Source organism: Ictalurus furcatus, chromosome 4, assembly GCF_023375685.1.
Source record: "Ictalurus furcatus strain D&B chromosome 4, Billie_1.0, whole genome shotgun sequence".
NCBI classification, from domain to species: domain Eukaryota; kingdom Metazoa; phylum Chordata; class Actinopteri; order Siluriformes; family Ictaluridae; genus Ictalurus; species Ictalurus furcatus.
Window position 1 is genome coordinate 35,950,181 of NC_071258.1, and position 13,559 is coordinate 35,963,739.

At 39.3% G+C, this 13,559-nt stretch overlaps 1 protein-coding gene across 1 annotated transcript in view; it reads right to left on the reverse strand.

Moving 5' to 3' along the window:
* LOC128606308 (protein NLRC5-like) overlaps positions 1-13,559 on the reverse strand; it is a 38,818-nt gene that overhangs the window by 24,369 nt on the left and 890 nt on the right. The window contains exons 2-5 of the mRNA XM_053622343.1: positions 6,663-6,770; positions 5,387-5,497; positions 4,447-4,557; positions 2,044-2,193 (exon numbers count right to left, since the gene is read on the reverse strand). Of these exons, the coding sequence (XP_053478318.1) occupies positions 2,044-2,193; positions 4,447-4,557; positions 5,387-5,497; positions 6,663-6,733 (443 nt within the window). The 5' untranslated portion in view covers positions 6,734-6,770. The remainder of the gene's footprint in view (positions 1-2,043; positions 2,194-4,446; positions 4,558-5,386; positions 5,498-6,662; positions 6,771-13,559) is intronic.

Genomic DNA, 13,559 nt, shown 5'->3' on the forward strand with positions numbered 1-13,559 from the left:
TAGCACAGAGACAGCGTTAGTTAAAGTAGTAAATGACCTTCTACTGACTTACGATCAGGGTTGTGTCTCGCTGCTTGTGTTACTCGACCTTAGTGCAGCTTTTGATACTATAGATCACACTATTCTACTTGATAGATTAGAAAATGTTGTTGGTATTAAGGGAACAGTCCTCTCCTGGCTCAGGTCTTATCTGACCAATCGTTATCAGTTCGTAGATGTAAATGGTGAATTCTCCATGCGTACTGAGGTTACTTTTGGAGTTCCACAGGGTTCTGTTTTAGGCCCACTGCTCTTTACTTTATATATGCTACCCCTAGGTCAAATTATTCGTAAACATGGAATTAGCTTCCACTGTTATGCTGATGATACACAGTTGTATGTTTCAGCGAAGCCAGAGGACAGACAGAAGCTTAGTAAAGTTGAGGATTGTGTAAAGGACATTAGACATTGGATGTTAATTAACTTCCTTCTACTTAATTCTGATAAAACAGAAATACTTTTATTAGGCCCACGTGTAGCTAGAAGTAATCTTTCTGATCACATGGTTACTCTGGATGGTCTTTCTGTTTCATCATGTACAGCAGTTAAAGACCTTGGAGTGATTATTGACTCCAGCCTATCATTTGATGCTCATGTAGATAATATTACTAGGATAGCCTTCTTTCATCTCAGAAATATTTCTAAAATAAGAAACATATTGTCACTACATGATGCGGAAATACTAGTTCATGCATTCCTCACCTCTAGATTAGATTACTGTAATGCCATACTGTCTGGATGTTCCAGTAGGAATATAAATAAGCTCCAATTAGTCCAGAATGCAGCTGCTAGAGTCCTAACTAGAACTAGAAGATATGACCATATCACACCGATATTATCAATACTGCATTGGCTCCCAGTAAAATCTCGCATTAATTATAAAATACTTTTATTAACCTATAAAGCACTAAATGGTCTCGCGCCACAATATCTAAGCGACCTTTTGGTTTTATATGATCCGCCACGCCTACTTAGATCAAAAGATGCAGGCTATCTGACGGTACCTCGAATAGTGAAGGCTACAGCAGGGGGAAGAGCTTTCTCTTATAGAGCCCCACAGTTATGGAACAGTCTTCCTATTAGTTTTCGGGACTCAGACACAGTCTCAGTGTTTAAGTCTAAGCTTAAAACATATTTGTTTACTCAAGCCTACCCTGACTAGATTCTGTTCTACTACTTCGCAGTCATAATTATCTTTTTTCTCCCTCTCTCCTTTCGCCGAGCCCCACATGAATTTATGGAGATACTAGAGATCCAGATCCTTTCTGCCTCTGGATGGAGCTCAAATCTTCTTTAATTCCAGACTGCTGGGACTACGGCTGCTCCTAACGCCATACAGACTTCATATAAATCCATAATGAACTTTTTCACACTATCTGTTGTTACCCAGATGAGGATGGGTTCCCTTCTGAGTCGGGTTCCTCTCAAGGTTTCTTCCTCTTAAAACATCTTAGGGAGTTTTTCCTTGCCACCGTCGCCATTCAGTGGCTTGCTCAGTTGGGATAAATTCGCACCTTTAATATCTGTATACCATGTTGATATTTCTGTAAAGCTGCTTTGAGACAATGTCTATTGTAAAAAGCGCTATACAAATAAAATTGAATTGAATTGAATTGAATTGAATTGGAGGTGTGAGGCAAACGCGCTAACCACTAAGCCACTGTTCCCCATATTAGATCATCATTATATCATATTTTATTGCTGTAAAATGCTTCGACTTCTTCAGTCTACATATTCTGTCAACTAAAAGGTAAGCATATATGTTCAAAGGTGGTGGATTAGACAGTATTGGGAAAACCCTATGGCAACCTGGAGGCATGGAAGTATGAACTGCATACAAGTAATTTTGACAATATAAATAGGTTGCCCAGCTGATGCTTATAGGATCAACAAGCAGATCCCCTTTTCCCCATAATTACTGACTAAACCAATAAATCCAGCTTCATTCTGGGCTAACTTTCTGAGGATGAGATTATGATGAGCAAGAGGATGAGAAATTAATACCTGAGAGGCTGGTCCCCCTTTAACAAGGAGGAAAGTGCAGTTTCCAGGGAGGCTGTTCCCTCTTTAAAGTTGACAGAGAGTGGCTTGGACTGATCACTCTTAAAAGACAAACAGCTGGCTACAGGAGAACTTCGTCTTTCCTCAGTTCCTCTAAAGAGTAGAGAGAAATGTCTTAGCAATTGTATGTAATATTTAAAGAACATCAACCGCACAATCATGGGCATAGTAAAGAGCTCCAAGTTCAAATTGCAGATGACTTCATGTGGACATTAACACACCCTACCTAGCCAAAAAGCTCAGTACATCTCACTCTTAACTTCTTTATATTCTACAAGGTGAGTATAGAGAGCATCCCAATCAGCCCAAATGATGTTTGTTTATTTTAATTGTGGATTTTCTTTTTACTTTTTTCCAAGTTTGTAAAACTTGCTATTGAAAAACCATGTCTGTGACTCCTCTGTCTGAGAAAAATCAGGCAACTTCGGAGACATGAACTGCTTGCATATGATTTTACTGATCCACCTACAGGAGCAACACCATCAGGCTCTCCAAGAGCATAGTGTCAGAGATGTCAGCTCCAGATTTGAGCTCCAGCGCTCAGGGCACTCAACAGCGCGTAGCGCAACAGGCAAAGTATTGTGCGTTGTGTTGTGCCACCAGATCCATACCAAGCCTTTGATCCTCATTTTTTGTTTCATGGTTTTTGATCAGGTTTTTGTTCTCATTTATGATTCTCATCTAAGCCCTGTTTTGCCTGTTTGCCGATCGCCTGATCTTTGCCTGTTTTATGACCTTGATATTGCCCTTCGATTCTGGATTTGTCTGCTTGCCTCTCTTCAATAAAAGCTTTAACTGCACTTGCATCCATCTCCAATTCACATTACATGACAGCAGGAAAGCAGAGGAGATGTGGCACAAGGATAACCGTGTCAGCACTTAACTCCATCCTTTTTTCTCAGTGGACTTTCCTGATTCCCCCTGAAACATATGATGGATTTTCTGTGTATCTGGGATGTTATCTCCTATAGTGCCAATTTTATTTTGCAAGCTTGGTGGACCCCAAACTTAAAGAGAAGCTGTGGCTGTTGTCCTGGCTCACCAGCTCAGTCTGCTGCTGGGCAGAGCTCCTGATTGCCATGAGACCCAGCAGCCTTAGTGGAGTAGCCCAGTTTGTTGGACTTTCAGTTAAATTGTTTGGGTGTCCAGAGTTCAAGCCCAACCAAATATTTTTTTGGGGAGGGCCAGCCTGACGGACGAACCCACACGGCCATTCAACTCATACTACAAGAGGGAGCCAGATGCTGACAGGGCAGCCTCCACAGCCCAGCTCCAGACTGAGGCCGACAGGGCACCCTCCACACCCTATCTCCAGCTGGAGGTCAATGTATCAACCTCATCTCCAGAGCCCCAGTGTGAGACCGATGAAGTGGTCATTGAGCCTTAATCCTGATAGAGATCAACAAGGGGACCTCCCATGTTCAGTTCCAGTTACAGGTTGACGGCACAGCCTACCAAGTCCTGTTCAAGCCAGAAGCCGACGAGGAGCAAGCATGTTCCTGCTAAACGCCGGTTCCTGTCATGCCATGCTCCTGTCTGAGGTACACAGCATGGCCTCCCATGCCATATTCTTGTTTGAGGTCAATGGCACAAGCCTCCCATGCCATGTTCCTGCCAGTAGCCTATGGTATGGCCTCCCATGCCATGTTACTGCCAGAAGCTAACAAGATGGCCGACCACACAATGTTCCAGTCAGAGGCCGACAAGACGGCCCAAGAAGCCATGTTCCTGTCTGAGGCCAATGAGACAGCCCACCAAGCTTTGCTCACACCTGAGCCGATGAGACAGCCCACCATCGGGCTGTCCAACACCAATGTGGACATTTTGCCCAGAGAGCCAGGACTGACAGGGGGGATTGTTCTTGTTGGGGGGAGGGGGGGCTGATACATAATGGCCAATGGGGGAATTTCGCAAGGACATCAGAGTTATACCCCTACTCTTTTATGAGAAGTGTCCTGGGAATTTTAATGATGACAAAGAGTCAGGACCTTGGTTTAACGTCTCATCTAAAAGACAGTGCTTTTACAGTATAGTGTCCCCGTCACTATACAGGGGCATTAGGACCCACACAGACCACATGGTGAGCACCCCCTGCTGGCCTCACTAATACCACTTCCAGCAGCAACCTTCGTTTTTCAGAGGAGGTCTCTGTGTCCATGTACTGTCCAAAATTTTCAATGGCCAAACTGGCCAGTAAGTTACAATTAGTAGTAGAATCACTCATTATTACAAAGCACAGATCCACTGCATGCATTACAATGAGGCTAACAATTCTATCTGTCAAGCTGTTGCTAAAGATGTGTCTGTGAATGCAATTATGATGAGCAATGAGGAAGACAACAATACCTTTCCTGAGAACCTGTTCCCTCTTTAAAGTTGATAGAGAGTGGCTTAGACTGGTCACTCTTATAGGACACACAGCTGGATAAAGGAGAATTTGGTCTTTCTTCAGTTCCTCTAAAGAGTAGAAGGAAGTATGGTTTAGCAATTGTATGTAATAATTTCTAGTTATTCACACAAAACAAAGAAGTGATTATTGTTGGCTTCAGGAAGACCTGTGGTGATCATTCTCCATTGCACAACAACAGTTTATTATGTGTATGCTCTGGGTTTCTATGCAATTTTCCCCCAATCCTGAGGTAGCGGGTACTCTTCACCACTCCCAACCAGTAACTTTAGGCACAGATTGGCAGGGGTTTATTCTGTTACAACCTGGTGTACGAGTGTTTGGGTCCCAATCTGGAAAGGAGTGCATAGTTTGTAAGGCCCTAGGGGCAAATGTGTTTGTGGGTAAATCTTGAGAAGATGCAGAAGAGTATGCATGGGAGTCAAGCAGGACAACTTCTCAAGACAGGCACTATTTAGGAGATACTTCTAGTTCTGAATATGAAAAGTAAATAAAAGTCACAAAACAGTGGATAGCAGGGTGATGACCTGTTTCACTCCAAATTACTGCTGGATACAATGGTCAGAATTCATCCCTAGTGTCATAGCCCCTGCTTTACTGCTCCGTCGATGTCAGTATAGATGAGTTTATTTCTGGCCACCAGAATTACTCATGAACAAGAGAAATGCTTTTGTTCAATGGCCAAACTTGCCAATAAGTTACAATTAGTAGTAGAATCACTCATTATTACAAAGCACAGCTCCCCTACATGACAAAATTCTAAATTCAAAAATTCAAAACTGAACGTTACAATGAGGCTAACAATTCTATCTGGCAAGGTGTTGCTAAAGATGTGTGTGAGAATGCAGTTATGATGAGTAATGAGGAAGACAACAATACCTTTCTTGAGAACCTGTTCCCTCTTTAAAGTTGATAGAGAGTGGCTTAGACTGGTCACTCTTAAAGGACACACAGCTGGTTTCAGGAGAATTTGGTCTTTCCTCATTTTCTCTAAAGAGTGGTGTAAAGAAGTAGGGAGAGAGAAGTATGATATAGCAAACTTGGTTACCAAATGGTTGTTGACTTCAGGAGGATTTGTGGTGATCATTCTCCACCGCACATCAGCAGCACCCCCATGAGCACAGTAAAGACCTCCAAGTTCCTCTGAGTGCACATTTCTGAGAACCTCATGCATATTCTCAATGTTCCCTACCTAGATAGAGAGCCTGGAAAAACTCACCCTTTCCTTCCTCACTGTATTCTACAGGGTGTACATAGACACTTTACTCTGGCTTCCAGTTACAGAATCGAGTTTAGTTCAAACTAAAAACTGTGAAGCAGCATTTAGCTTGTAGGCTGTTCAAATCTGGAATCAGATCCCAGAAGATGTTAGATGTGCTATATATGTAGCTATTATTAAATCTATATTAAAACCAATAAAGATAAGATTTTTTTCACATATACACTTAAACTGTTAGGACTTATAATTTAAATCTATATTGCAGTATATCCTTTGCACTACACTCTCATCCAATCTAATTATCAAAGGTGATTAAGAAGCTCTTAACAGATGTTCCATGTGAAAAGGACGTTAACTCTTTGATTTATTAGTAGTTCAGACTGTTTTAACTGCTTTTTAATATTTGTTTAATTGGTTATAAATTCGCACCTTTAATATCTGTATACCATGTTGATATTTCTGTAAAGCTGCTTTGAGACAATGTCTATTGTAAAAAGCGCTATACAAATAAAATTGAATTGAATTGAATTATTAATCAATAAAGTTGTCTTATTATACTGAAGTGAATGACATAAGAAATGTCCACAGGAACAATTAACATTTGCAAAATCTTGGACTAATATGGGTTTGAAAATCCCACTGTACCAACAGATTTCACATCCAAATGACACCCTCTGCTGTACTGATCCAATCACTTCAGTGTAGGAGAGTTCATTTCTGACCACTAAAATAGAGATATGCAACACACATGTATAGGCTATCTGTCTTAGCTATTATATAAATGTTTCAATTTATATAATATCTTATGAATGTGTGTGAGGGCAATTGGTGGTTTGCAAAATGCAAACCTTTTTTTTTCAAATGGAACGTTAGACTGCTAATACAGTAAATGTGATTTGCTGTAATGTAAGTAGCAAATAAATCTGGTTCACTTACCTTTGATGTTTACATTGGCCCTCAGATAGACTTGTTTCAGTGGTTCTGATTTCCTCAAAATCACCCGACATTCTCTCAGGAAGTCAAATGTCTGTTTCACTCTTAATCCTGGTAGGAATTCAATAGGAGAGTATAAAATGGCTAGCTAATCAAATTAGCTTTTGCATATATACAATAGAGAAAAGGTTCTCAACCCTGGTCCTGGAGAACTGCCTGTATTGCACATTTTAGTGTTTTCTCTGCTCCCAACAGACCTGATTCAATTAACCATCTAATCAATTAATCAAGATGGCAATGCATGAACTAAGATCTACACACACTCAGAGTCAATAGTAGCAAACTAACCAGCTAATTCAAGCAAGCTAAAGCACAAGATCTGCTTTTTGACATCCATTGTTATAAGCAGCATACGAATAAAATTTTATTGAAAATGTTGTTAAAGTGGGCGCACGGTGGCTTAGTGGTTAGCACGTTCGCGTCACACCTCCAGGGTCTGAGATTTGATTCTCGCCGGGGCCATGTGTGTGCGGAGTTTGCATGTTTTCCCCGTGCTGCGGGGGTTTCCTCCGGGTACTCCGGTTTCCTGCCCAGTCCAAAGACATGCATGGTAGGCTGATTGGCATGTCTAAAGTGTCCGTAGTGTATGAATGGGTGTGTGAATGTGTATGTGATTGTGCCCTGCGATGGACTGGCACCCTGTCCAGGGTGTACCCCGCCTTGTGCCCGATGCTCCCTGGGATAGACTCCAGGTTCCCCGTGACCCTGAAAAAGGTGTAAGCGGTAGAAGATGGATGGATGTTGTTAAAGTTGAAAGAGTTTGCTCTTTCACCTACAACTTGCTAACTGCTGATGTTCACATTGAGGTGCAATAAAGTTTTGGCTTTTTTTCATAACACTTCTGTAATACTGAGGAATGGCAGCAGATAAAACTGTATACTACTGTACTAAATGCAAGACAAGATACTCTCTACGGCCTTGTTACTACAGTGCATCCGGAAAGTATTCACAGTGTTTCACTTTTCCCACATTTTGTTATGTTACAGCCTTATTCCAAAATGGATTAAATGCATTATTTTCCTAAAAATTTTACAAACAATACCCCATAAGGACAGCATGAAAGAAGTTTGTTTGAAATCTTTGCAAATTTATACAAAATAAAAAACAAAAGAAGGACATTTACATAAGTATTCACAGCCTTTGCCATGACATGCAAAATTGAGACCAGGTGCATCCTGTTTCCACTGATCATCCTTAAGATGTTTCTACAACTTGATTGGAGTCCACCTGTGATTAATTCAGTTGATTGGACATGATTTGTAAAGACACACACCTGTCTATATAAGGTCCCCCAGTTAACAATGCATGTCAGAGCACAAACCAAGCCATGAAGTCCAAGGAATGGTCTGGAGACCTCCAAGACAGGATTGTATCAAGGCACAGATCTGCGAAGGGTACAGAAACATGTCTGCAGAATTGAAGGTCCCTATGACCAGTGGCCAAAAAGGTGACCAAAAACCCAATGGTCACTTTGACAGAGCTCCAGTGTGTCTCTGTGGAGAGAGGAGAACCTTTTAGAAGAACAACCATCTCTGCAGCTCTCCACCAATCAGGCCTGTATAGTAGAGTGGCCAGTCGGAAGCCACTCCTCAGTAAGGCACATGACAGCATGTCTGGAGTTTGCCAAAAGGCACCTGAAGGACTCGCAGGCCAAGGCAAAGACAAAGATTGAACTCTTTGGTCTGAATAGCAAGCGTCATGTCTGGATGAAACCAGGCACCAGTCATCACCTGGTCAATACCATCCCTACCCTACAGTGAAGCATGGTGGTGGAAGTATCATGGTGTGGGGAAGTTTTTCAGTGGCAGGAACTGGGAGACTAGTCAGGATCAAGGGAAAGATGAATGCAGCAATGTACAGAGACATCCTTGGTTCATCCTTGGTTCATCTTCCAACAGGACAACAACCCTAAGCACACAGCCAAGATAACAAAGGAGTGGCTACAGGACAACTCTATGAATGTCCTCTGGTGGCCCAGCCAGAGCCCAGACTTGAACCCGATTGGAGAGATCTGAAAATGGCTGTGCACCGATGTTCCCCATCCAACCTGCTGGAGCTTTAGAGGTCCTGCAAAGAAGAATGGGAGAAACTGCCCAAAAATAGGTGTGCCAAGCTTGTAGCATCATTCTCAAAAAGACTTGCAGCTGTAATTGGTGCCAAAGGTACTTCAACAAAGTATTGAACAAAAGCTGTGAATACTTATGTACGTGTGCTTTTTTGTTTTTTATTTTTAATAAATTTGCAAAGATTTCAAACAAACTTCTTTCACATTGTCATTATGGGGTATTGTTTGTAGAATTGTGAGGAAAATAATTAATTTAATCCATTTTGGAATAAGGCTGTAACATAACAAAATGTGGGAAAAGTGAAGTGCTGTGAATACTTTCCGGATGCACTGTATTTTTTGTATGTTTAGAGTGTCATATCCTGTTTTTAGAAGCAGCTTTGGATACACTTTGAATGTGTATTGAGTTGCTATTCACAACCATCTGATTGAGCTGTGATGACAAAGGGTGCTGCACAATTCAAGTTATAAAACAGGGCTCTACAGTGCCACCATTTCACTCGCATTTGCGACTCAAAAGTTCTTTGTGCGACTGTGAATTAATATTTAGGAGCACTGGTGCGAGTGACCTGTTTGGAGTTGTATAATACAATCGGGATAAAAACTACAACTCCAAAATGCATCTACACCACGCAACAGTTACTTTCACACTGCTTTTCATCTCCTCAGTCAACCGAACAAGTGTGGAAATACTGCAGAGAAGCCATTATGATGACAAGAGCAACTCTGTACATCATCTGCTTCAACTTCCCGATCTCACAACCGGCATCATTTATTGATCCCGCAAAATGACCTGCACCTGCTACTGTGACCTGTTCGTGTAGAGACAGCGGTAAATTAATAATAATGTTAAAGCAACAAGGTGGGTTTAATTCAAACTTCTTTATTAAATAATTCCTCACCAATCATAATCAAGAGTAGCAACTGTTCAGTCTGTAAACATACAGTACACTGCCGCTCTCCTTCACCAACTCTAATAGAGTGCGTATTCACTTCACTTAAACTCAGGGTTGCCAGATATCACTATATAAGTCTACTCCAGTGTCCATGTTTTGATTTAACATCCCCCCAAAAATGAATATTATCAGCAGACATGGCAACACAGTACTGGGGAACCGATCTAAAAGGAATAACTGATAAACAAACAAACAGAAAACTACTGAAATGTAAAGACAGAAAATATGCTTAGTTATATAAAATATAAATAAATAAAATAAATAATTTAATATAAAAAATAGATATTATAATAACTTCATAAAATATATATAAAATGAGAAATGAAACAATGTTTAATTTCTATGGGTTGCATTTAATATCAATTTGACATTAAGATTAGTTCACTATCTCCCTAGAAAGCTATTAGCCTTTTTCCTAATATGGATCATTTAGTGTTAAGCTACTTTTAATTAGGACTATTTAAGATATTTTAAAATAAATATTTTATGCTTGTTTATTTATCAATTAACCAACAGTATTCCTTATTGATATTATTTAAACTCAATTAACAGTGACCATGAGCAGAGAGCTTACATTTAACTGTTTATGACCTCCTGATTAAAGGTTAAACAAAAAAAGATTGGTATCTGGATCGGTATCGGCTGTAAAAATCCTGATCAGTGCATCAGTAATGAACACCGTTAAACTAAATCGCTTCGCATTTGACGGGTAAATGAACTCACACAATCACATCCTACATGAGATTACTCAGTTATATATACACAATATACACAGAGCGGTTCAAGAACTGACTCCAGCCCAGAACCATGACAGTGGAAATGTCTAATAGTGCAGCTTTAAATATATTTAAGAGGAGCAGACTTCAAACACTGAACATTGAGGTTTATTGCAATCGTTTACAAGGTGGAACAGGTTAATGGTATTTTTTTGCATACAGTCTGTAAAATTAACTGAAAACATTACATTTAGTTTATCAGAAGGTAAATTAATGTGACTTGGCTCACACTATGTTCCTAAATTCTGTCATAATTGACCAGCTCAAGTTTTCTCATGCCTACTTGTGTGTTATATTGTGGCACATTAATGTTACCATCTCTAAAAAACTAAGCTTCAACCGTGTTCCTAAGTTTTTGACTGTGCTCCTAAATTTTTGTAATATTTTATTTTAGTAAGAAATTGTTACCATAGAGCCCTGCAAAATGTTCTTCTGTTTCTAATAATATACACTATATGGCCAAAAGTATGTGGACATCTGACCATTACACCCATATATTCTTGTTGAACATCCCATTCCAAAACCATGGGCATTGATATGGAGTTATAATGCACTCATCTCTTCTGAGAAGGCTTTCCTTTAGATTTTGGAGCATGGCTGTGGGGATTTGTGTTCATTCAGCTACAAGAGCATTAGTGAGGTTGAGGTCAGGCACTGATGTTGATGTGAGGAGGCTCCAGTTCTAGTTCATCCCAAGAGTGTTCAGGACACTCGAGTTCTTCTACCTTCTTCAAATCTTCAACCACCATGTCTTAATGGAGCTCACTTTGTGCACAGGGGCATCGTCATGCCAATTATAATGCAAATTATAATGTTACAACATACAAAACATTCTATATAATTGTGTGCTTTTATCTTTGTGGGGAAGAACCACATATGAGTGTGTCCACATACTTTTGGCCATACCGTGTATTTCTACCAGAGAGAGCTTTAAATTGTGATTATATGGTTTGATAACTCCTATAAGAAGAAGAAAATGCAGAATATCACATAAATGTTGAATATTAAACCAATTTTACCACAGTCTCAAAATGGCTTCTGGGCCTTGCGTACTTTGGAACTATAAAAGTCTTGGCTTGTTTACATAAAACTGGACGTAACTGGATAACCCAATTAATCCTGTTAAATATTATCTATGCATTTACAAAAAGAAACATGATGTAGTTTTATATAACTACTCAGTTTTCTTGGTTTGGCCCAACGCTCAGCTAACGGTTAAACTATTTTACTGTATTTTTACAGTTAATATAAGGTATAAGAGGGAGATACTAAACTTGTTTAAAGTGATGAGAGAAGAAAGAGAAGATAGGGATAAGAGATAGGGATAGGAGAAAAGGAAGAAATAAGAGAAAAGAGAGCACACTGGGATGAAAGAGAGAGAGAAGAGGAACAGATGACAGACTTCTAGAAAATACACTGGGGTTTTTTTTATCACTAATCAAATCTGAATACACATGTCAGAATATCTTTATTTTATACCAATATAAAACACAGACATGACGTCTATCGCCCCTCAAAAAGGTACTTTTTGCTCATGATAAACAGGAAGGAACATGTTCAGCTCAAGGGTGCAGTTTTGGTTTCAGTATGCAGATATTAACACCCCTTTCACCTCACCCTGATAAAAAGGCGGGAATGTACAAGGAAGTCTTGGAGATAAAGCCATATTTGTAAGCTGTGCTTCACATTAGAGCTACCAATTTATTTTTTTTACTGGCCAAATGCAAGCTGCTGTTGATCAGATCTTTTACCTTTCAACAAATGCTCTTAAAATGAAAAATATAGCTTTAGAAAAACCCGATGCAGACCTGACTCCCCACACACACACTGCCTGTGGTGCAAGTGGAACCACAACCCAATACTACACCTGCTGTTTCATAATTACTGCACCTGCATTCGGCTTGGTTACATTTACATTTATGGCATTTGGTAGACACCCTTATCCAGAGTGATTTACAGATGTGTTCTATCAATAAATACATCCCATTAACCAACAGTATTCCTTATTGATATTATTTTAACTCAATTAACAGTGACCATGAGCAGAGAGCTTACATTTAACTGTTTATGACGGACCTCCTGATTAAAGCTTAAACAAAAAAAAGATGGTATCTGGATATCGACTGTAAAAATCCTGATCGGTGTATCAATAATGAACACCATTAAACCAAATCGCTTCGCATTTGACGGGTAAATGAACTCACCCAATCACATCCTATATGAGATTATTCAGATATATACACAATAAACACAGAGCGGTTCGAGAACTTTAGAAAAAGTCCAATACTGGAGTACACTTCTCCTGTTTGGGCAGCGCTACTCAAATTCTTTGTGTAAGAGCTTAAATGTAATAAAAGGACATGTTGTGGAATCACTGGACATATCCACACTGCACACTTTAGAGTAGAGAAGAGTGGAAGTCACTTAAAATAATATGACCAGTATTCTACTGTATACAAGATGTCCTTTCCATATATTTTCATCTCCTCAGTTAAAGTGACAGAACTGCTTATTGACACTATGCTTAATATGCAACTTGCACAACTTTTGAGTCACACCAAAAGACATCAGTCTTCTTTTTTATCAAGGGCTTTTAAAATAAATTATTCATTTCTTGATATCTACATTTGCTCTTATAATAAGGTAATATGTTTATTTGAATGGTAAACTGAAATCTATTTGACTTTTACATATTTACAGACTTTAATTTATTTAAAAATAAAAAACATCTGAAGATTTATATTTAAGTGAAAGTATAGGTTATGTGCCAAAATCGTACTCGATAAAAATGAACGTATCCACCCAAACATGTACTCAAGTGAAAGTCAAACTGCTAAATATTAAGTACTCAAGTATTACAATGTATAATAATAATAATAATAATAATAATAATAATAATAATAATAATAATAATAAAGTAAATGTTTTTTGACTGATGAAACTTTTTACTTTTTACCCATATGCTATTTACTTTTTAACCATCGAGCTGGTTGTGTGGTATGCAGGAGCCCATTCGCTGATGTCGATGCAGTGTAGTCTTTGT